Genomic DNA, 21,487 nt, shown 5'->3' with positions numbered 1-21,487 from the left:
GCAGAAGACTGATACGCAGTACAGTCACAAATATAAGTTGTGAGGACGTAAATTGAACTAGCACTTCTGATTGCAATGTGGCAATGGTAGAAGCACAGGTGAGAAGACGAGTAACCATATAGATGGTGACGTTACAGTTGAGGATATGAGGTATCTTCCTGGTGATGTGGGTAACACTCGAGTTCGTGATGTCACTGAGGCGGACTACAATGTTCCTGAGACGGACAGTGATGTCGTTCAGACGGACAGCAATGTCATTCAGACGGACAGTAATGTCGTTCAGACGGACAGTTATGTCGCTGATCAGATGAACGGTGGTAGGAGGAGCAGAAACATTTGCCGCGGAGGAGAGGAGGGTAGTCCAGGAATATGCAATGTTGTTGAGGGCCACTACACGAGCATGATGCTCTTCGTTATGCTGACAGGATGATATTGATCATTAGCAATTGTGTCACAGAGATCACCCACCACTCACATCAGTAACTTCGAGAGAGCCCTCCGCTTGTTCATTTGGACACTACGGCACAAGTTAGTTATAGATACCCTTTGACGCATGAGTCTTACCTCCGGGGTGGAAGATATAACACATCGGCTTGAGTGTATAGGCTCTTCGGCCTTCCAGACCACGAGAGGTGGAAACACCGATGTAGAAAGATTGCAACTTGAGTCAAGAGCTCCAGGAGTTGTGCACTAATGACATGGTGTTAGCGGAGGATGTACTTCGAAGACATATAACTCACTTCAACAGAAGCTCCTAGAGGGTCCGTTAATGAAGATGTATCCTGTCCAACTATCTCTTCAATCTGTAACGTTTCGACAGGATATATGTATGAGTTTGATCTCTTCGGAAAAGACTTCAAATTACCGGAGTGTGTACAGAGATGGACAAAGTACTCCTGATAGCCTTTGTCGAAACACACTCTAATTGCCCATTCGCATTTGGTTTCGATTGAGGTCTCTTGGTCAGACAAGGTTCTACAAACTTGACTCCAATTCCTGTCAAAAAGGAAGAATGGAACTCAGAGTCCTCCGAATGAGAGCTGACGACACGATCTTCTTCCTGAATTAGCATTGCAATAGATAAATATTGTCGGCCAACTCACCTAGATGAAGTAATTGGTCGAATACCTTGCTTTGCATTTTTCTTGCATCCTTCGAAGAACGTGAAGTGAGAGCACGAAGCGCAATCGTCCAAAGTTCGCCAAGGTATTCTGTGGTGTGGGCTTGGCCAAACTCGAGGACAACATTATCAGTTGTTTGATCAGGAGGTTGTATCTGTAGAACGTTCAGCTTTTGTTCCGTTCGTTCAATCAAGTTCTCAGCGTAATCATTCAAAACATCCTAAGCATTAATACTATGAAGTTAGCAAGCGCCAGTAAGAGGGCTACCACCCACCAAACGCTCTCTATGGGAGTCTCGGAGAACTTGTAATCTCTCGTTCGCCTTTTCTACTTGTGAAACCAGTTTCTGGCCGTCAATCCTCAAGTACTCCACAGAATTCAAGACCATTCTGAGTTTTTCTTTCTTCATTTCCAGGAACTTCGATGTCAAATCTTCCTGGCGAAATATTGATATAGCATGTCGTATTAGCAATCAATTCGAGCTCACCCCTTCCTTAACGTCAATGTAGGTATGATCACTTGCGTCTTCGGAGTGATCCCAGTCTCGGCTTTCGAGCATGCGTGGCTGGGAGGTTCTCGGCTGGACAATATTCCACTCCATCTGACGTTCGATGGAGCATGCAGATGCGCAAGAAGCTGACACTTCCGGAACTTGATGGCGAACGACCAAAGGTTGCATTGAATATCGAGACGAAGGGTCGATGCCGAGATTGGTGGCCAAGACCTTGAGCACTTCTTGAAAGCGTGCCATAATCAAAACTATTTGTGCTCCGTTTTCCTTCATCTTTGCCTTCGGTGAACTTATTTCTTTGGAGTGCGCAAATTCTGGTGTACTGTGTGAAGCTGAGGTTTGGCTAAATCTGTGCACAAACTCACCGACTTGCTCAGTAAGTGATTTTCTGAGAAACATGTCTTCCAGCAGCTGTAATATGGTCAATGGCGTGGCAAGATGCGAAGCATGGATCACTCAACCTGTTCCTGAAGCTGGTATGATTTAGAGTTCACTTCACGTAGAATACTGGCATTCCGAAGTGTATCTTGTGCAAGGCGAATTCCGGACGACCGACATTTTTGGTGAAGAGAAGCAAAAGTTCCTCTGTAACCCTCTGCGATCGAATCAACGTACGATAAGAAATTATTCTATCGGGAATTAACACGATCCTCTGATCAAAGTGTAACAAGGGCTTACCGCATCAATGGTGAGCTGCGACATAGCTCTTCGTTCTTCCTCAGTCGAGTGGCAAAGTCGAGACATGTAGTCCGTCCTGCGTCCTGTTTCTTCGTGCCATGCCTCCTCAGCATTACAGAGGGTACTGTGTATGTCTTCCAATAAATCCATCTATATCTTCGAAATGAAGTACACTGGGAGCAGCTGTAAGCAACAATGGCATGCGCAAGAGTAAAACGGTCACACGTCACGAGTATGAAGTTATACATCATATTCACTGTGAATCAAACAGCCAATAAAACATCCTTGCAACAATCGTGAAAGCCGAACTAGATAAAATTATGATTTTTACGATTTATTTGAGAACACATAATTGTACATGTATAATTCAAAGCAAATTTTGTAGCCTTTTCATATATCTCCATGTGACCCATGTAGGACGTATGATCCTGTCGCATCTGAAAGAGAGGCAAAGGACATGGCCATCTCCAACGAGGCGCTCTTCGCCGAAAGAAATTGTCTCCCAATGTTGCGAAGTTCCATTCCAGATCCACGTCTGTACGCACTTCAAAAGCTCAGAAAGCTGCATAGCACCATTCAGTTTCGCTCTCCTATCCTCATTGATATGCAGGAAAATGTCGTTGTGCTTCAGTCCCGAATGATTATAAGGAAAGTCGGGGGGGGATGCAAGCGAGCCTAGAGTGCGATATGTGTACCATGAAGTGGTGACGTCTTTGGACCTGACCTTTTCTTGTCGATATCGAGGTATAGCATGGTCATATTCACTGGGAACAAATCCACTGTGCTGGGAACTATGGCTATCGGTTTCAATGGTCAAGCTTTGGCGTTCAGAACTATCCGAGGAACATTGGGGCCGAATGAGATATGGGCTTTGACGACGAGCTTGACGTTGGAAGCTGCGTACGATGAGCAACATTTGCGACCTGAAATATTCGGCATGCTTACCGTAAGGCGGAGGATATAGATTGGGGTTCTGATTTAACTTGATGTTCCTTCGCATGATGATCGTTTTGTTCCAAGTTCTCTAGGGCCGTTGAATTCCTGAAAAGCACCAATGTAATTATAAGTGTATTGGGCAAGATATATAGGTCATTACGTTTCGCGTGCCAAGAGATGGTCATACTGCTCGATATCTAAGTCCATAGCAGGCGCTCTATCACAATTCCGTCAGAAAAAGCTGACGATTTCGCGACTGTTACCGTACTTGTTCATGCCAGGCTCCGCTTGCACCAGCGCCCCTTCTTTATGAGACAATCCTCCGTCCGGTGGTGCCACTGGCATAGGAAACGCAGTGTTCAGAAAGTTTGCAGTCGAGGCTCTGGAAAAACAAACTCAGAATATGAGCTCGAATACTGAACTGCCACTCACCCGTAAATATCCACGAAATCGTTTCCGATGTTTGCTCTGCTGTAGCTATGTTGTTGGTTCGTATGCACAGCGGGACCCGCCATAGGATTACTTTGATCATAGGCTAAAACTGTTGCATTTAAAGTGAGTGTCCTGCAGATGAACAGAGGAGTCAGAATTAGGCAACGAATGAAGGGTGATATCGAATGGTGATACCTGCTAGCTTCATTGCGAGGGACTGCTTCGACGCCTTGCAATTCATCAGATGGTACCAGTGGCCTGAATATAGTTTTATGATATTGCTTGAACCAGAACGTTTGAACTGACTTGGGCAATACAACTGGAATTAAGGACGGAAGTACGAAAGAAGTGGTCAAGTTCGGGTCATCGAACTCGATTAAGGCAGCGAAGTGCTCGACAGAAGGCATTATATAGAAGAAGGAAAGGTAACTCACCCTACTTTGAATATTTATGGACTCTGAGACAAAGGACCTTTCATATATCGGGGATCACGTCTTGAAAATCCTCTTCGAATTCGTGAGGAATTCCTGATCATGACAGAATTCGGACGAGAGCACGGTTCAAGAAGCTTCAAGATGCGAATTATATAACTAGCGGACCCCTGCGGGGTACGAACAACCTTGCTTGCCGTAAGTAAGTACTAGTACTATTTGTTGGTAGGAGTTAGGATCACTTAATAAAGCGGCCATCATCCACAAATCGTATTTACGCGTACGCAAAAACCATCAATTTTCAACGTGTACCCAACCTCGTTTGATAGACATTGATTTTAAAAGTAGTCTAAAGTCTTACAGAATACACATCGCCAACGGGTATGGAGAACACAACATTCAATGGTTCAAAGTTGATACGAACCTCATTCGTTGAAAGCAAATGGTTCACAGCCATCATGCAACAATGTTGTGCGACTTGTGCATCGGAAATAAACAGTTGTACATTCAAATGGGTAAGATTTTCAATGTTGAAGCAAGCCAGCATGGTATCTTCCCACTGTTCCTGGATGGGTACATCAGTAAGTAGTAGGTAGGGCTGGCACAAACCCACACATTTGGCCCAAATTGAGCAATTAAATTTGAAAGTGAGCGATGTTAGGTTTCCGCAGCTTTTCAGTACACGACAAATGTCCGCCGCAGTGTAACCATTATTTTCGGACAGAGTCAGAGTCCGGACGTCGAGATGTGTAGGTAGCACATTTAGGAACTTGTGAAACTTATGTTCAGATGACCGACCACCAATAACGGTGATCACCGACAAATGACTTTGCCAATGCTCCAACATGGTATTCACGTTCGCCAATGAACCACTGAACTGTCGCAGAAACGGAAGTGAACCACCGGTCACCAAATCCGGAATGGGAAACAAATCAAAGTTCGCGTAATAAAGGTGCAATGTCGAAAGGAAGGGGTGTCGGGCCAAAAAGCTACTGAATGCCACATGCAAACATGATTCTTGCAAAGTGCACAAACGAAGTGCAGGCATCACCATCCAACGGCTCTCGAACGCAAAAGCGAGTGTCCGCGGAGCTGATCAGGGAGATAGCGCAGATGGAAAATTTACGAGGTTTGACGTTGCAACAAGTTTGCATCATCGAGACGCATGAAGAAAGTGTCGAAGGAGTCCTCCACCTGGAACATGTTCGACTGCTTGATACTCGTTGGCATGGCCCTAACAACGAAAGCGGATTCATACGTGCATGCAAGGACCTTAAAACACTGGAGTTCACTTGGGATAGAAGTAGAATACGAGCGCTAGAAAGTGGTGAGAAGTGGTGGAACGAAACTTGCCAAAGTGTGAAGGTGTATTCCAGACGTAGCTCATGGTCAAGTGCAGAACATGAGCTTGATGCCGAACGACAGACATTCGTGGATGTGATAGGAACATTCAAGGCGGCGAAGATGTTGGATATTCAAGGATGGATACCTGTATTCAAACATGGAGACGCAAGTAACGAATCGTTATCGAATGCAATCACGCACTTCGCAGGCCCAATACGCTTCTTGAAGTTCAGTCGACGACTTCCGAATCTACGAATACTGAAGTTATCGGATTACGGATTGGTTAGAGGAGAAGTAGATGAATTAGACTTACAGGTGGCGAAGGTGAACGGATTGGAGGTAAATGTGTATGCGAGTGACAAGGAGACACTATGTATGATGTTGGCGGTGATGAACGACGTGCGAGAGTTGAAGGTTAATTTCTGTGACAATGTGAACGAACCGGTGAGGAAGAACAAGTATGCAATTGAAAGAGGGAAAATCTGACGTGTTAGCAAGGATGTACTGTTGCGAAGCATTGCGGACATGTTAGACTTCAACCCACCGATTGAACGACTATGCATAACTGCAGACGACCCTTTCGTAACCACCACCATTTGAGGACGTTCAAGGTACTGTGTACGGAATTGAAAGAAATCGTCATTGGAGACCGACGATGGAAAACCAATCAAGGATTGTGGAGTGAGCAGGTGGATGGACCCAGTTATAGCGGTTATTAGAAAGAACAGATAGATTGCAATAATACGTTGAACGAAAATGCAAAATTAAGGTGGGCGGGGCAAATAGCGATGAGCGGCTAACGTGGGAACATGATGCATGGGCGCTTGGTAAAGACGGGGTGGCAAAGGACCTAGCAAGCAAGGTGATGTAACGTGACGATGTCGACGTCGACTCCTCTCTCGACGATCGTGGGTTGATTATAATAAGGTGCAGAGTGAGTATCACTAATTTTACCATCCCAAAACGTTTTTCTCACTTGTATCTCAGTAATAATTACAGCATGTGCAAGCCCGTTGACTTCCTATTCGTCTTTTCTTTCCCAAGCGGTCCTCTCGACCTTGATCTAGTCCGGAAGCCATCGGTGCACTGGGTGAGGCATGTGGAAATCATGCCATGATCATTCTGTGCGGATTGTCGAGCAACGGTATGTGGTAATATGGTGTTGACTGGCCATTGTCTCTCCGGTCGTGAAGACCTCGCGATCGCTTCAGGCTTTGTATTCGTTCGAAGGAAAAAAATTGATCTCTGAATGTAATCTACAGAGACAAAGGGGTTTGATTATTTCAACTTTACCTCTGTAGCCACTAGGTCAAGCACCTCTTTCGAACACCACCACACGACCCAATTCCCTTATTCCCTTCGCAATCTCTCACAATTCTGCAATAGATCGATAATGAATCATGAAAAAGTGGCACAACACCAGGCTTTCCAAGACTGGGTAGAAGTCCTCGCTGACGACGTAATCGAAGAAGGTCATTCACAGTCTGATGACAAGACAGAAGGGCCAGAGAGTGAATTGCATGATGAAGATGATGATACATCTTTGGTCCGTGGTGGTCTATCTTTCGACATATAGCAGATATTGACATTCTACTGTTGAAATAGGACACACTTACCCTCATCGAAAAGCAGCAGCAATGGATTGACGTCGGTCGTTATATCATCCAGAAATTGCGACGCCGTTTGAGAAGAAATGTCACTGTAAACAAACAACTCATACAAGAAAATCGGCGTCTCCGAAGAGAGCTCGCTGCACTGAAAAGAACAGTGGCCCAGTGAAAGGGTACGTGGTCAGTCTCAATCGACATTTGAGAAAACATATTCATGCTCAGTTTCTGTAGGCCGGTCAATGCTCTCCCGTTATATCCACGGGGTCTGGCATGCGCACAGGCTCTGGCACGATATATATATTGAAGTCCTCCTCGTTCTACATACACATACATGTACATGTCTTCAGTGAGAATATGAGGTTGGTCCATTACGAAATACCACTGTGTATCAACCAGGAGGTACTACCGTCTATCGATACACCATTTTGAGAGTATAGATCCTTTATTTTCGATTTGTAAAATCTTCGTATAGCCATAAAATTGTTTTAGTGACTTCGAGCGCGCGATAAGCAATGAAAGTCCGGACCAGAAGCGATCGTTACTATCACTGAAGTGGGTTGCAGTCAACGTGAAATGTTCAAGGTAAGAAGGAAGTTCACCGCTAGTGGACGGCGAATTCAGTGGTGGTCGTAATTCAGGAAACCTAGATTCCACAAGACGGCACAAGGCCTCTGCTAATTGCTGTTGACATTTGCCAATGTCCCTATCATTCGCGCGTCGGAAATTGTACACCGATAGACAAATGGTCAATGACAAGAGCTTTGGCACAATGGGTGCCTGACCCACAGCAACTGTCATCTCTTTAAACAAGTCCACTCCTCTGAGGTCATCGATGAGGAGACTAAGAGTTGTTACTGATGGGCAACTAGTGAGGATATCAATGGCCATTGGTTCCGCAAGGTGCTTGAGTTCCAACTTTCGCAAGGAAGATGCGGAGACAAGTAATAAGATGAAATCGGAATGATGTGCAATATTTGCGGGAGTACAGGGTGGATGATAGACCTCCAAGGTGGTCAGATTAGGGAGACAGAGGTCTATCCATGCATAAGGGCGAAAGGTGTGGGTCCAAACACTCAACGAAGTAAGCAAAGAGCTATTCGGTATGACTGGTCGCCTGTGATTGCTGGCGTCCACATCGATGTCATCATTAGTCGAGGAGAAACGTTCGATTAGACAGTCCCGTAGCATGGGCATCAGGGAAAGAAAGTGCCCAACAGACGGCCCTCGGAGGCAACCTTCAGACCTAACATGGAACTCCTCGATATGAGATAGATCAGGTAGGAGGAATTCGGGCCTCGACGACACGAAATTAGCGCCGTACCTCTTCAATTTTGGGCAAATTAGGAAGATATTGAGGTAGTCGAACCCGGGACTGTTGTTTTCAATCTGAAGATTTTCGAGCGATGTAAATTCAACAATCGGGAGCTGCATTTCCAAGTCGGTAGATGCAGTGAGAAAACAGGGTCTGCACCACTGATTGAGGTATGAGATATATTTCTCATCCATTATGATGAGTTTTGCACTTTTCCATCTTGTAGCACACTCCATCAGGACATCCAAAATCTGTTGTGTTTCGTTATTGACTGTTGTAAGCATGTTCATGGAGCTGTCCATGTATATGGAGAGAGAGAGAGGTGCCAAGTTCGAGTGGGATATGTAGGTCTTCAACAAAGACACTAGCTGGGGGCTGTCTCTGAAAAGTTCAACATCAAGGTAGAATGATGACCAGAGCAGGTGCTCTGCTAGCATGATCACTCGCCAGCGAGAGCAGATACTTGCAAGTCCTAACGCATGGCAGCGGATAGAGAGACAATCTGACTCTTGTGAACGATAAATCTGTAGGGAATAGCCATTGGCCTTTGACGAATGGAGGACGTGAATCCTGAAAATCTTGAGAAGAAGTTCAACTGGAAGTTTATCAATAAATGACAGAACTGCAGTCCTGTCGTGCAGTGAATTTTTGAATTGTACCTAGTCATATGAATAATGCATATAAAGGTGATTGGGCACGGATTGTGGGATGTGACTATACCTGGACATTAGCATTAGCTTCCATTGCTGAGCACTGTGACTGGTGGTGGATCGGGAATCACGTAGGTTGAGCTAGGTCCTAAAACAGCTTGAAATTACCAAGCGCTCGTGAACTTTTTTCTCACGATTGGCGCCTACACTATGTATAGATATCTCCTCAGAATGGACCAACTGGCTTATGTTAATTAGATACAAGGTTGATATGTGAAGCATGCTCCGATGTGTCCAAGCTCAGTCTGGATGTGTGAAGCCAGAAGGGTGCAAAGCATGCTCAAGTGTGTTGAAGCTTAGTCTGGATGTGATGAAGCATGTCGGAAGGGTGTGAAGCATGCTTAAGTGTGTCGAAGCTCTGGCGGGATGTGTTAAAGCATGTCAGAAGGGTGTGAAGCATGCTCAAGTATGTCGAAGCTTAGTCTGGATGTGTTAAAGGATGTCGGAAGGGTGCGAAGCATGCTCAAGTGTGTTGAAGCTTAGTTGGGATGTGTTAAAGCATGTCAGAAGGGTGTGAAGCATGCTCAAGTATGTCGAAGCTTAGTCTGGATGTGTTAAAGGATGTCGGAAGGGTGCGAAGCATGCTCAAGTGTGTTGAAGCTTAGTTGGGATGTGTTGAAGCATGTCGGAAGGGTGTGAAGCATGCTCAAGTGTGTCGAAGCTCAGTCTGGATGTGTTGAAGGATGTCGGAGGGGTGTGAAGCATGCTCAAGTGTGTCGAAGCTTAGTTTGGATGTGTTGAAGGATGTCGGAGGGGTGTGAAGCATGCTCAAGTGTGTCGAAGCTTAGTTTGGATGTGTTGAAGGATGTCGGAGGGGTGTGAAGCATGCTCAAGTGTGTCGAAGCTCAGTTTGGATGTGTTGAAGCATTGCGGAAGGGTGCGAAGCATGCTCAAGTGTGTCGAAGCTCAGTTTGGATGTGTTGAAGCATTGCGGAAGGGTGCGAAGCATGCTCAAGTGTGTCGGAGCTTAGTTTGAATGTGTTGAAGCATGTCAGAAGGATGCAAAGCATGCTCAAGTTTGTCAAAGCTTAGGACTTGAGCATGAAGCATGCTCAAATGTGTCAAAGCTTAGTTTGGATGTTTCAAAGCATGTCAGATGTGTTGAAGCATGTCGGAGGGGTGCGAAGCATGCTCAAGTGTGTCGGAGCTTAGTTTGAATGTGTTGAAGCATGTCAGAAGGATGCAAAGCATGCTCAAGTTTGTCAAAGCTTAGGACTTGAGCATGAAGCATGCTCAAATGTGTCAAAGCTTAGTTTGGATGTTTCAAAGCATGTCAGATGTGTTGAAGCATGTCGGAGGGGTGCGAAGCATGCTCAAGTGTGTCGAAGCTCAGTCTGGATGTGTTGAAGGATGTCGGAGGGGTGTGAAGCATGCTCAAGTGTGTCGAAGCTCAGTTTGGATGTGTTGAAGCATTGCGGAAGGGTGCGAAGCATGCTCAAGTGTGTCGGAGCTTAGTTTGAATGTGTTGAAGCATGTCAGAAGGATGCAAAGCATGCTCAAGTTTGTCAAAGCTTAGGACTTGAGCATGAAGCATGCTCAAATGTGTCAAAGCTTAGTTTGGATGTTTCAAAGCATGTCAGATGTGTTGAAGCATGTCGGAGGGGTGTGAAGCATGCTCAAGTGTGTCAAAGCTCAGTCTGGATGTGTTGAAGCATGTCGGAAGGGTGCAAAGCATGCTCAAGTGTGTCGAAGCTCAGTCTAGATGTGTTGAAGCATGTCGGAGGGGTGTGAAGCATGCTTAAGTGTGTCGAAGCTCAGTCTGGATGTGTTGAAGCATTACGGAGGGGTGTGAAGCATGCTCAAGTGTGTCGAAGCTTAGTTTGGATGTGTTGAAGGATGTCGGAGGGGTGTGAAGCATGCTCAAGTGTGTCGAAGCTCAGTCTGGATGTGTTGAAGCATGTCGGAAGGGTGCGAAGCATACTCAAGTGTGTCGAAGCTTAGTTTGGATGTGTTGAAGGATGTCGGAGGGGTGTGAAGCATACTCAAGTGTGTCGAAGCTTAGTTTGGATGTGTTGAAGGATGTCGGAGGGGTGTGAAGCATGCTCAAGTGTGTCGAAGCTCAGTCTGGATGTGTTGAAGGATGTCGGAGGGGTGTGAAGCATGCTCAAGTGTGTCGAAGCTTAGTTTGGATGTGTTGAAGGATGTCGGAGGGGTGTGAAGCATGCTCAAGTGTGTCGAAGCTTAGTTTGGATGTGTTGAAGGATGTCGGAGGGGTGTGAAGCATGCTCAAGTGTGTCGAAGCTCAGTTTGGATGTGTTGAAGCATTGCGGAAGGGTGCGAAGCATGCTCAAGTGTGTCGGAGCTTAGTTTGAATGTGTTGAAGCATGTCAGAAGGATGCAAAGCATGCTCAAGTTTGTCAAAGCTTAGGACTTGAGCATGAAGCATGCTCAAATGTGTCAAAGCTTAGTTTGGATGTTTCAAAGCATGTCAGATGTGTTGAAGCATGTCGGAGGGGTGCGAAGCATGCTCAAGTGTGTCGAAGCTCAGTCTGGATGTGTTGAAGGATGTCGGAGGGGTGTGAAGCATGCTCAAGTATGTCAAAGCTTAGTCTGGATGTGTTAAAGGATGTTGGAAGGGTGCAAAGCATGCTCAAGTGTGTCGAAGCTTAGTTGGGATGTGTTGAAGCATGTCGGAAGGGTGTGAAGCATGCTCAACTATGTTGAAGCTTAGTCTGGATGTGATGAAGCATGTCCGAAGGGTGCAAAGCATGCTGAAGTGTGTCGAGGCTTAGTCTGGATGTGTTAAAGGATGTCGGAAGGGTGTGAAGCATGCTCAAGTATGTCAAAGCTTAGTTTGAATGTGTTAAAGGATGTCGGAAGGGTGCGAAGCATGCTCAAGTGTGTCGAAGCTTAGTTGGGATGTGTTGAAGCATGTCAGAAGGGTGCAAAGCTTGGTTTGAATGTGTTGGAGCATGTCGGAAGGGTGTGAAGCATGCTCAAGTGTGTCGAAGCTTAGTTTGGATGTGTTGAAGCATGTCAGAAGGGTGTGAAGCATGCTCAACTATGTTGAAGCTTAGTCTGGATGTGATGAAGCATGTCCGAAGGGTGTGAAGCATGCTCAAGTGTGTCGAAGCTCAGTCTGGATGTGTTGAAGCATGTCAGAAGGGTGTGAAGCATGCTCAACTATGTTGAAGCTTAGTCTGGATGTGATGAAGCATGTCCGAAGGGTGTGAAGCATGCTCAAGTGTGTCGAAGCTCAGTCTAGATGTGTTGAAGCATGTCGGAGGGGTGTGAAGCATGCTCAAGTGTGTCGAAGCTCAGTCTAGATGTGTTGAAGCATGTCGGAAGGGTGCGAAGCATGCTCAAGTGTGTCAAAGCTTAGTTGGAATGTATTGAAGTATGTTGGAAGGGTGCGAAGCATGCTCAAGTGTGTGGAAGCTTAGTTTGGATGTGTTGAAGGATGTCGGAGGGGTGTGAAGCATGCTCAAGTGTGTCGAAGCTTAGTTTGGATGTGTTGAAGGATGTCGGAGGGGTGTGAAGCATGCTCAAGTGTGTCGAAGCTTAGTTTGGATGTGTTGAAGGATGTCGGAGGGGTGTGAAGCATGCTCAAGTGTGTCGAAGCTCAGTCTGGATGTGTTGAAGCATGTCGGAAGGGTGCGAAGCATGCTCAAGTGTGTCGAAGCTTAGTTGGGATGTGTTGAAGCATGTCGGAAGGGTGTGAAGCATGCTCAACTATGTTGAAGCTTAGTCTGGATGTGATGAAGCATGTCCGAAGGGTGCAAAGCATGCTGAAGTGTGTCGGGGCTTAGTCTGGATGTGTTAAAGGATGTCGGAAGGGTGTGAAGCATGCTCAAGTATGTCAAAGCTTAGTTTGAATGTGTTAAAGGATGTCGGAAGGGTGCGAAGCATGCCCAAGTGTGTCGGAGCTTAGTTTGAATGTGTTGAAGCATGTCAGAAGGGTGCGAAGCATGCCCAAGTGTGTCGGAGCTTAGTTTGAATGTTGAAGCATGTCGGAAGGGTACAAAGCATGCTCAAGTCGATTGAGCTTCGACACACTTGAGCATGCTTCACACCCCTCCGACATCCTTCAACACATCCAAACTAAGCTTCGACACACTTGAGCATGCTTCACACCCCTCCGACATCCTTCAACACATCCAAACTAAGCTTCCACACACTTGAGCATGCTTCGCACCCTTCCAACATACTTCAATACATTCCAACTAAGCTTTGACACACTTGAGCATGCTTCGCACCCTTCCGACATGCTTCAACACATCTAGACTGAGCTTCGACACACTTAAGCATGCATCACACCCCTCCGACATGCTTCAACACATCCAGACTGAGCTTCGACACACTTGAGCATGCTTCACACCCTTCCGACATGCTTCAACACATTCAAACTAAGCTCCGACACACTTGGGCATGCTTCGCACCCTTCTGACATACTTTGACACATCCCAACTGAGCTTCGACACACTTGAGCATGCTTCGCACCCCTCCGACATGCTTCAACACATCTAGACTGAGCTTCGACACACTTGAGCATGCTTTGCACCCTTCCGACATGCTTCAACACATCCAGACTGAGCTTCGACACACTTGAGCATGCTTCACACCCCTCCGACATGCTTCAACACATCTGACATGCTTTGAAACATCCAAACTAAGCTTTGACACATTTGAGCATGCTTCATGCTCAAGTCCTAAGCTTTGACAAACTTGAGCATGCTTTGCATCCTTCTGACATGCTTCAACACATTCAAACTAAGCTCCGACACACTTGAGCATGCTTCGCACCCTTCCGCAATGCTTCAACACATCCAAACTGAGCTTCGACACACTTGAGCATGCTTCACACCCCTCCGACATCCTTCAACACATCCAGACTGAGCTTCGACACACTTGAGCATGCTTCGCACCCCTCCGACATGCTTCAACACATCTGACATGCTTTGAAACATCCAAACTAAGCTTTGACACATTTGAGCATGCTTCATGCTCAAGTCCTAAGCTTTGACAAACTTGAGCATGCTTTGCATCCTTCTGACATGCTTCAACACATTCAAACTAAGCTCCGACACACTTGAGCATGCTTCGCACCCTTCCGCAATGCTTCAACACATCCAAACTGAGCTTCGACACACTTGAGCATGCTTCACACCTCTTTGGACATTCTCCAACATGTGATGCTTTCATCACTCTCCTCATGTCATATAATTATTCTATAAGTTTTTAACTAAATCATTTTATTTTGAGAGCCTTATTTGTTACCCTGTCACATAAGTTCCCAATATGTATTCCATAAGTTCCTCTTCTGTACTACATCAGTATCCTGCAAGTTTCAGATATAAAACCCTACCTATCAAATACTTATCTAGTACTTCATCAGATAATTTTTCCTATAAGTCTTGTGCTATTGTTCTAAAAGTATGTGACCTTATTGAATACTTATAGTTTCCGACAATTCCATTTAAATCCCATAAGTTCCACATTTGTTATTGTTTCTTATGTAAAACTTATGTGACAGGGTTGTCACATTTATCTTCAATAAGTTCTTTCATAAGTCCGCAATCTTATCGGGCTTTCATTTTTCGACAGTATCTTATAAGTTTTCGCTAAGCTGCGCAAACTTATTAGTCATTGCATGCAGTGCCGCAACGTTTCTCCAAACTTTCATTTTTAGTCGGGTTTTCGGACCGCACGGGTTTTTTCTGCATGATTTTATAACTATAAATACTAGGAATGTGACCTATCTCGCCCAATAACTCTCTTGGTTTCACGACTCCACGATTCTTTATCAATGCCTGCTCTGCCCACCTCCACCGCTGCTGTTCTTCACGGTCCCAAAGACCTGCGCCTTGAACCTCGCCCACTCTGGGCACCAGAACCAGGTCAATGCCAGCTTGAAGTCAAGTCTACTGGACTGTGCGGTAGTGACCGTAAGATTCTCTCCTTTTGTATTCTTTATCCTTCTAATCCCCTACTTAGTACATTATTACCTCGCCGGCCGAAATGGGGACTTCGCCATACGTTCTCCCCTTGTTCTTGGCCACGAATCCTCGGGTGTAATAACCGCACTTGGGGCAGGCGTCGCGTCGCAATACCCTCATTTACGGGTCGGCGTGAGAGTCGCAATCGAATGTGGTATTCCTTGTCGATCTCTCAATTCCGACGGTTCAGCTCGAACTGGTAAGGATGTTTGCAAACATTGCTCCAACTCTAGATACAATCTATGCAAGAATCTGCGGTTCTGCTCAAGCGCAAAAACTTTTCCGCATCGCGATGGAATGCTTCAGCAAAAAATAAATCACGAAGCTTGGTGCTTACATCCGTACGTTGATTTTCCTTTTACCCTATGCCTTGATTCTGCATGAGGACTCACCCTCGTGAATGTAGAATTCCAGATTCTGTATCCTACTCTCAAGCTGCCCTCGCCGAACCTCTTTCTGTACTGCTCCATGCCTCCCGCAGAGCCGGTATATGCCCCGCATCATCATATCCGTCACTCGGCTCGTCGACGTCGTTCTCCACGACTTCCACTACTTCCACTTCATCTTCAGCAGCCGGAAAGAAGGTTCTAGTCTTCGGTGTTGGCGCCATTGGCCTTATTGCATGTGCGCTTGCTCAAGAACTAGGGGCTGAACGTGTTTGTGCTGTTGATATTAACAACGATCGCCTGGCGTTTGCAGCTCGAGAAAGATTCACCACGAGTGAGGGTAATAGTACCTATTGCCTGCCTTTACCTCCCAAAATTACTTCGATGGAACCTAATCCGAAAGAACCGGAGAATATTCGTCGCGCGAAAGAGAATGCTGCCAACGCTTTAGCTGTTTTCGACGAACCTGACGGATTTGACGTCATTTTCGAGTGCACAGGCGCTGAAAGTTGTGTTCTCATGAGTGTCTTTGTAAGTTTTTTTTTCTGTGCATCGTTCACTGTTCGTCCTGACGTCGAACGCTTCTCTTTATTGTAGTGCACAACTCTTGGAGCACGTATCGCTTTAGTAGGGATGGGGAGCCCGATATTATCTTCCTTCCCGATTTCCGCTGCAGCCACACGAGAAGTCGATCTCATCGGTAGCTTCCGCTACGCTGATACATACAACGAAGCCGTCGAACTCCTATCTGGATCCAATCTTCTTACATCAAGCTGCAAAGGCGGCCATACAAACGGCGTTCAAGCTGTCCAAAATGCAGGTTTCTCACAAAAACTCTCCAAATTGGTGACCCATCGATATCCGCTCAGTCAGGCCAAAGAAGCTTTCGAGCTTCTGGCACGGGGAAGGGATGACCACGGAGGAATGGTGCTCAAGGTTATGATTGAGTCCTAACTATAGTCGCGCATACTTCATTACATTTCGTTGCGGTCCTAGATTTATTTTTTTCTCTTGGTTTTAGTTTGCCGCTTTGGATATTTTGGTCACCCATCATCTACCTATGCACGAACATTGTATGTATGTACTTATACTATTGCATTGTTGATTGAGATACATTCAATCCCCCGCGAAAAAGTTCAACGATCGATTAGAGGATGACTATTTGACTCTACAAGTTCGTAATGTTATCTCGGTCTGGTAATCATTCAACTCAGAACGATTACTGATACAATGGTGGTACTTAATCTTGGTTACAGAAAAACATAATTGATCGAGGACAGTACCCCCCAGATCTCGCTATCACTACCTTAACTTTCAGTTCGTCCCTCTATGAAAAAAAGTGATTATCGGCGACGGCCAAAATGGGCCAAGATAGGCCCGTTCTACGCTGTTCTACGTTCACCTCATCCCGTGTTATCAGGCTAAGTATAAGTGAGACGAGACTTACGCGTCAAGAGGACTTTAGATTCGGCTGTGCCTGTGACACGTGCACGGATGTGACAGCTCCCTCGGCGCAAGTCTCTGCAGCGGCAATATATTGGGTCTTGAAAAGCAGTCATTTGAAGTCAAACAAAATAGAGGGAAAGGTACTTTACATGCTAGACTATCTACATAGAAAATCCGATGGACATCTGAAAATGTTGAAGGCAGTTCCGAGGCCGTTTCCAAAAAGTTTGGCAAGGCGATAGTATATCCCGTGGCGAGCTACTGGCTGTTACTTGTACCTTTCGCTAGTTATAAAATAGCTTTTGACGTAAATCCATCGTTCTTAGAACATTCAGTATGTCTTCAACATCCGAGGGTTGGGAACACAACAACGGTACCTTCAATTGCAAGAATTCTCGGATCCGGGACCGGAAGCGCTTTCTAGAGCAAAAGACAGAACTCAGGAAGGAAAATAGAAGGACAGGTGATAACAATGAACAAATGCATTGACATGTACTTATATTTCGAAATCTCGAATGTGCGGAATTTGGGTGCTTACCAGAGTACTAAGTTGAGGATCACTGCGAACTGTTTTCCTGTAAAGCCCGTTACCCTACTGAGCATACATACATAAGTAATCTCGAAAGTTGCTGTATATGGATTTCGAAGCTACACCTTTGTCAGTGCTTGAGAAAGCGTCCACCGTAAGTGAATTTGGAAATAAATTTCCCGCCAACTTTTGAAAGCAGCTTCTCTTAGTTTGGAATGTTCAAGTATTTATTTATTTGTGACAGTATACTAATTTGCCCTATTAGTGAAGGGCAGAGACGTGGAAGTGCATGCGTAATGAATGGCGTCCGAAATCATCTACTCAGGTATAACTCAAACAGCAAATCTGGGAAAGCATGAAAGCGTGAAGATGTTGTTGAAACTTTGGAAGAATACAATGGAAAGGTCTACGTACTCATGAAGGATCACGGTCAGGCAGATGGGTGATAACATGCGGGAAATGTGTAATGGCACAGATAAAAGAGATCATGAGCTACCATGACAGATCATGCGGGAAGCCGAGCGAAAGAAATAACCAAGTCACATCAGTTTTGACTGTTTGAGATGCTGACGAATGACCATATCTCGAACTAAAAAAACGGAACACATCTATTAGGCAGGCATGTAGCAGACAAATACCGAGCATTTACTTACCGCTGGCGATTATCCCTGCGGTAGTAGCAGTGTCCTAGGAAAACGTGAACGACAGAAGAAGAGGAATAAAGACCGCGAACACACAGTCACTGAGGTGCAAAACGCATAAAACTTTCGCGGGTTCGGAGAATATTCTCGATGGATAGCACTAAATTTGCTTCGAAAATCTGTGAATTATAGCGCTGAGTGTTAATTACGCCCAAGAATCCTAGACTTTTATCGATGGGCAGAAGATAAAGGGTCTGGAGAAACTCTAAATGTGACAGCGGAGGAGACTAGTGGAGAAAGATAGGTAAAATTGCGAAGATAGGACACTCACATTTGCTCACAGTCTCGAGGTTATTCGCTCGATCCCCAAAACTTTTTACATATTTTGCCAGCCTATTTAACCACGAGATCCACCAGATGGCATGAGTTCGATAACCGCTGACAAGGCTTAAGAGACCGAAAGCATACCTAACACCAGCTTTAAGCTTCGTCTCCAGGATGTCACACTTATTGAGAAACAGCACCAAGTCAACGTTTGCGAGAAGCTTGTTGGAGCATACTGTTTTCCAAAGAAGGACGGAGTCTTCCTGTAAATCCGAAATGAACAAGAATGGCATGGCGAAAAGTAAAATTGCACGTACAAGCCGATTAACCGTGCGGTCCTCACTTAAAACTTGATCAAAGCCGCTGATTGGCGCCAGAAAGATAACTTCGAAAATAGTTAGTAGAGAGTAGCTGCATTTCAGTTTGCACTGCGCTTACTTGCGTCAACTGTAGATCACATTAATAAAATCAAAGGAAAAGTCGTTGGGACGTACTGACCATTATCAAAAAAAGGAATCCACGTTTCTGATTTTGGTCAGGTTTTAGGCTTTCCTGGTGGGTGATAGCAGGACTTACGACGCTGAAAAATAGGCTTCGATGATAGGCCAGGTTTAGATAATGAGCGCCGAGACGTACCTGACTTCTACTACCGCCGACATCAACTATTCGCCAATCTGTGCCAGTTTCTCGACCAGTCGACACTTCCATCTGGAAACGATACTCAGACACACCGACAGTTTTGAGCCGTGCTTTCAGGACATCATCTGAATCGAATATAGAAATGCAAGATCCCATACAATTATTGATCCAAACTGACCGTCAGTCGGAATATACTTCAGGGAGGTAACACGTTCGAGGTCATTTAGAAAACTGTAAGACCAATAGATGAGTGAATAAGCTCTGGTGACCCTGTCATAGTACATACAATCCTGGATATTCTTCCAGTCTTATCTTTCGTCTATGGAGCAATTGTTTGACCCCTCTATCAGCCCATAATCGCATGATGTCCGTACGGCATGCATTCAGCACCTCTTGTGGTTCATCAGATGTCTCTAAGCCTATGTTTCCAGCACTGTTTGGTCGACCGGCGTTCGTGGACCCACTCTCTTCGCCATTAGGACTACCTGTAAAGCTCGGGTATGACACACGGGCACGAGCCAAACCCCCTTTCCACCCGGGTCCTGGACGAACAAATATTTCCTGCGTCTTGTACGAAGTCCTAGCTGGATGGGATGGTGGATAGGTGTTCGTTGATTCAGGAGAGGCAATTAATCGAGTGGCTTCCTCTTCATTTGGAGGAACGAGTTTGGCTATCAGCAGAGCTTCAATATGGTGAAGGGGGAAAAGGCGCAATTTCAAAGATTCTATTTCGGTTGAATCAAGACAAGGCCTCGTTTTGTGGATTTCTGAATCAGTTTCTACATCGGAGAGGTCATTACTATAGCCATTAGAACCAGGACCGCTTAAATAATGGTCTGGATGAGAAGTTTCAGACGAAGACCCGAACAGAGAGGTTCGAGGTTTATGGTGTTTTGAGAGACTTCTTGTTTGTGACTTTGGGGATACAGAAGGAGATGCGACTGGAGATGAAGGCCGATTGAGGGCATCAAGTATTATGCGTACAGACCGGACGATATTCAGTTGAATCACTCCACGCCAAAGAATACGTTCTTCTCGAAACGCAGTTGGAGTATACAATCGTTGAAATTCTGACCAAATTCTAATGAATATAGTTCGCAGAACAAGAAACAACGCTTGCGTCTCAATGTCACAGATTTCCCTATTAAGTATAGGTCAAGTTTACTCAAGCCTAGCTACTAAACCAAAACTCACCCGATTCACTCTGACCAAGAAGCAGAAGCCTCACTATTCGCATTTTCTTCCTAAGCTGACGTTCCGCTTTGATACTGGCATCGATAGCCATACTAATCTTCGAGGCCTCCTCTTCCCTTGTTAATCGTGTTATCCGTTGCTCGTGCGTTTCTCCAGGCGGAGGCTTCAGGAATTCATCGAAGGGGTCATCAGGTAGCGTCGCCACTGAAGCTGGCGACGAACCAGTCATGATGGAAGAGGGTGAACGAGCAACAGTTGTGAGAATACACTATACACTTACAGGCACCAGCGCTTATTTATGTTCAACTCGTCCTATGATGCGAGTGCCTCTTGAGTGCGTCTACAAAAAATGAACTCACACTTCTTCATTCTACAATTTGAATTCCGGCGTCAGGAACCAAGGAACAATCATTCTGTCATGTAACTAACGTCCCAGAACATTCCCTTACTATTCCTCTACTACGACTAAAAACTGCTGAAGGGCTCCTTTCAGGCTTTTTCTTACAGATACTTATGTTCTGGCGCGCAGATCCTACCAACAGCAATACTACGGAGCTATGAGAGATTGTTTGTGCCATGAAGCTAGGCTCTCCACGGCTTCATGACGCCCGTCGTCATCTGAATTACATGATTACCTGGGTACAATGAAAGTTGCGTTTGTTCCTGAGGGTGGAAGATTATTCACTTCACTCACTGAACTACTTAGGCTGCACTCAAGTCCGATCTATTCTGATCAGGAATGTGATTTTGAAGTCGTTCCCGCAGGTCCATTACGAAGTATCCCTGCATTTGGAAATATTCTACACTTACAATTTCTTTAGAAGACAGATGACCCAAATATGTATACCTCTATCGACCATCATGCATCAGAACCAGATATCTTCATCCCACTACTAGTGGTCCAACTTCCAAATTGTATCGACGTTCTTGCTTAAGCCGCCAATCATAGAGTGTACTGTCTTAATCAATTGCAAGTGGACTGCTTCGCGAATAACTATACTTTTCCATAGGTTAGGACCTATGTAGATCACAAAATCTTGGTTCACACAGGGAAGATAGGTCATTTATACCAGGACCCCGGAAGCTCCTACCAGACCCCATCCGAATTAGCGTACTTTAGGACCCAATTTTGCCATTTTCCTTGGCCGAAATTAGCGTACTTTAGGCCTCAGAAGGCTCAATCCCTGTCCGAGATAGCGTACTTTGGGTATCTATTGGCTGACTTGGTGGCCCAATGGACGTAGGTGGAGCTCTGGCACCGGAGTTTGGGCAAAGAAGCTCAGAAGAGCTCCGGATGCAGCGATAAT

The 21,487-nt window shown here is 45.5% G+C and overlaps 5 protein-coding genes across 5 annotated transcripts; 2 read left to right on the top strand and 3 right to left on the bottom strand.

Annotated features, from left to right (window-relative positions):
* Nucleotides 1–131: 131 nt before the first annotated feature.
* C8R40DRAFT_1178147 (uncharacterized protein) lies at nucleotides 132–4,085 on the bottom strand (the record flags this gene model as incomplete). Its single annotated transcript, XM_046232813.1, has 18 exons — nucleotides 132–158; nucleotides 206–418; nucleotides 476–517; nucleotides 565–690; nucleotides 741–803; nucleotides 866–1,060; nucleotides 1,129–1,341; nucleotides 1,396–1,557; nucleotides 1,609–1,946; nucleotides 1,998–2,043; nucleotides 2,094–2,261; nucleotides 2,311–2,434; nucleotides 2,856–3,206; nucleotides 3,256–3,351; nucleotides 3,407–3,432; nucleotides 3,493–3,628; nucleotides 3,679–3,810; nucleotides 3,874–4,085. 18 exons carry the CDS (start codon nucleotides 4,083–4,085, stop codon nucleotides 132–134), a joined length of 2,670 nt encoding a protein of 889 aa, XP_046079302.1.
* A 1,035-nt stretch (nucleotides 4,086–5,120) lies between these two features.
* On the top strand, nucleotides 5,121–6,053 carry C8R40DRAFT_1178146 (uncharacterized protein; the record flags this gene model as incomplete). The annotated part of the gene is made up of 2 exons (XM_046232812.1): nucleotides 5,121–5,897; nucleotides 5,952–6,053. 2 exons carry the CDS (start codon nucleotides 5,121–5,123, stop codon nucleotides 6,051–6,053), a joined length of 879 nt encoding a protein of 292 aa, XP_046079301.1.
* Nucleotides 6,054–7,465: 1,412 nt separating this feature from the next.
* Nucleotides 7,466–8,665, bottom strand: C8R40DRAFT_1178144 (uncharacterized protein; the record flags this gene model as incomplete). Its single annotated transcript, XM_046232811.1, has 1 exon — nucleotides 7,466–8,665. One exon carries the CDS (start codon nucleotides 8,663–8,665, stop codon nucleotides 7,466–7,468), a length of 1,200 nt encoding a protein of 399 aa, XP_046079300.1.
* A 5,914-nt stretch (nucleotides 8,666–14,579) lies between these two features.
* On the top strand, nucleotides 14,580–16,553 carry C8R40DRAFT_1136056 (chaperonin 10-like protein). The gene is made up of 4 exons (XM_046229369.1): nucleotides 14,580–14,970; nucleotides 15,020–15,362; nucleotides 15,428–15,938; nucleotides 16,005–16,553. Exons 1-4 carry the CDS (start codon nucleotides 14,832–14,834, stop codon nucleotides 16,359–16,361), a joined length of 1,350 nt encoding a protein of 449 aa, XP_046079299.1. The 5' UTR covers nucleotides 14,580–14,831; the 3' UTR covers nucleotides 16,362–16,553.
* A 1,243-nt stretch (nucleotides 16,554–17,796) lies between these two features.
* Nucleotides 17,797–20,597, bottom strand: C8R40DRAFT_1136046 (guanine nucleotide binding protein, alpha subunit). The gene is made up of 14 exons (XM_046229368.1): nucleotides 20,570–20,597; nucleotides 20,181–20,509; nucleotides 20,107–20,127; nucleotides 19,273–20,056; nucleotides 19,165–19,217; nucleotides 18,977–19,111; nucleotides 18,846–18,872; nucleotides 18,786–18,794; nucleotides 18,665–18,732; nucleotides 18,492–18,610; nucleotides 18,365–18,416; nucleotides 18,120–18,310; nucleotides 18,036–18,069; nucleotides 17,797–17,971 (listed from the first exon to the last, which is right to left on the bottom strand). The coding sequence occupies exons 2-12, from the start codon at nucleotides 20,407–20,409 to the stop codon at nucleotides 18,122–18,124; spliced, it is 1,686 nt and encodes a 561-aa protein (XP_046079298.1). The 5' UTR covers nucleotides 20,410–20,509; nucleotides 20,570–20,597; the 3' UTR covers nucleotides 17,797–17,971; nucleotides 18,036–18,069; nucleotides 18,120–18,121.
* Between the last annotated feature and the right edge of the window lie 890 nt (nucleotides 20,598–21,487).

This window comes from Lentinula edodes (assembly GCF_021015755.1).
Source record: "Lentinula edodes strain Le(Bin) 0899 ss11 chromosome Unknown C8R40scaffold_75, whole genome shotgun sequence".
NCBI lineage: Eukaryota > Fungi > Basidiomycota > Agaricomycetes > Agaricales > Omphalotaceae > Lentinula > Lentinula edodes.
Note: the sequence above shows the minus strand (reverse complement) of the source record. Positions and strands in the feature narration are given on the sequence as shown.

Coding starts and splice junctions, on each gene's coding strand:
- C8R40DRAFT_1136056 (XM_046229369.1), top strand. CDS start 14,832: ATGCCTGCTCTGCCCACCTCCACCGCTGCTGTTCTTCACGGTCCCAAA. Junction 15,363..15,427: donor GAAGCTTGGTGCTTACATCC/GTACGTTGATTT, acceptor TCGTGAATGTAG/AATTCCAGATTCTGTATCCT. Junction 15,939..16,004: donor GTGTTCTCATGAGTGTCTTT/GTAAGTTTTTTT, acceptor TCTTTATTGTAG/TGCACAACTCTTGGAGCACG.
- C8R40DRAFT_1136046 (XM_046229368.1), bottom strand. CDS start 20,409: ATGACTGGTTCGTCGCCAGCTTCAGTGGCGACGCTACCTGATGACCCC. Junction 18,611..18,664: donor ACCGCACGGTTAATCGGCTT/GTACGTGCAATT, acceptor TCGGATTTACAG/GAAGACTCCGTCCTTCTTTG. Junction 18,311..18,364: donor GAGCGAATAACCTCGAGACT/GTGAGCAAATGT, acceptor TTTCTCCACTAG/TCTCCTCCGCTGTCACATTT.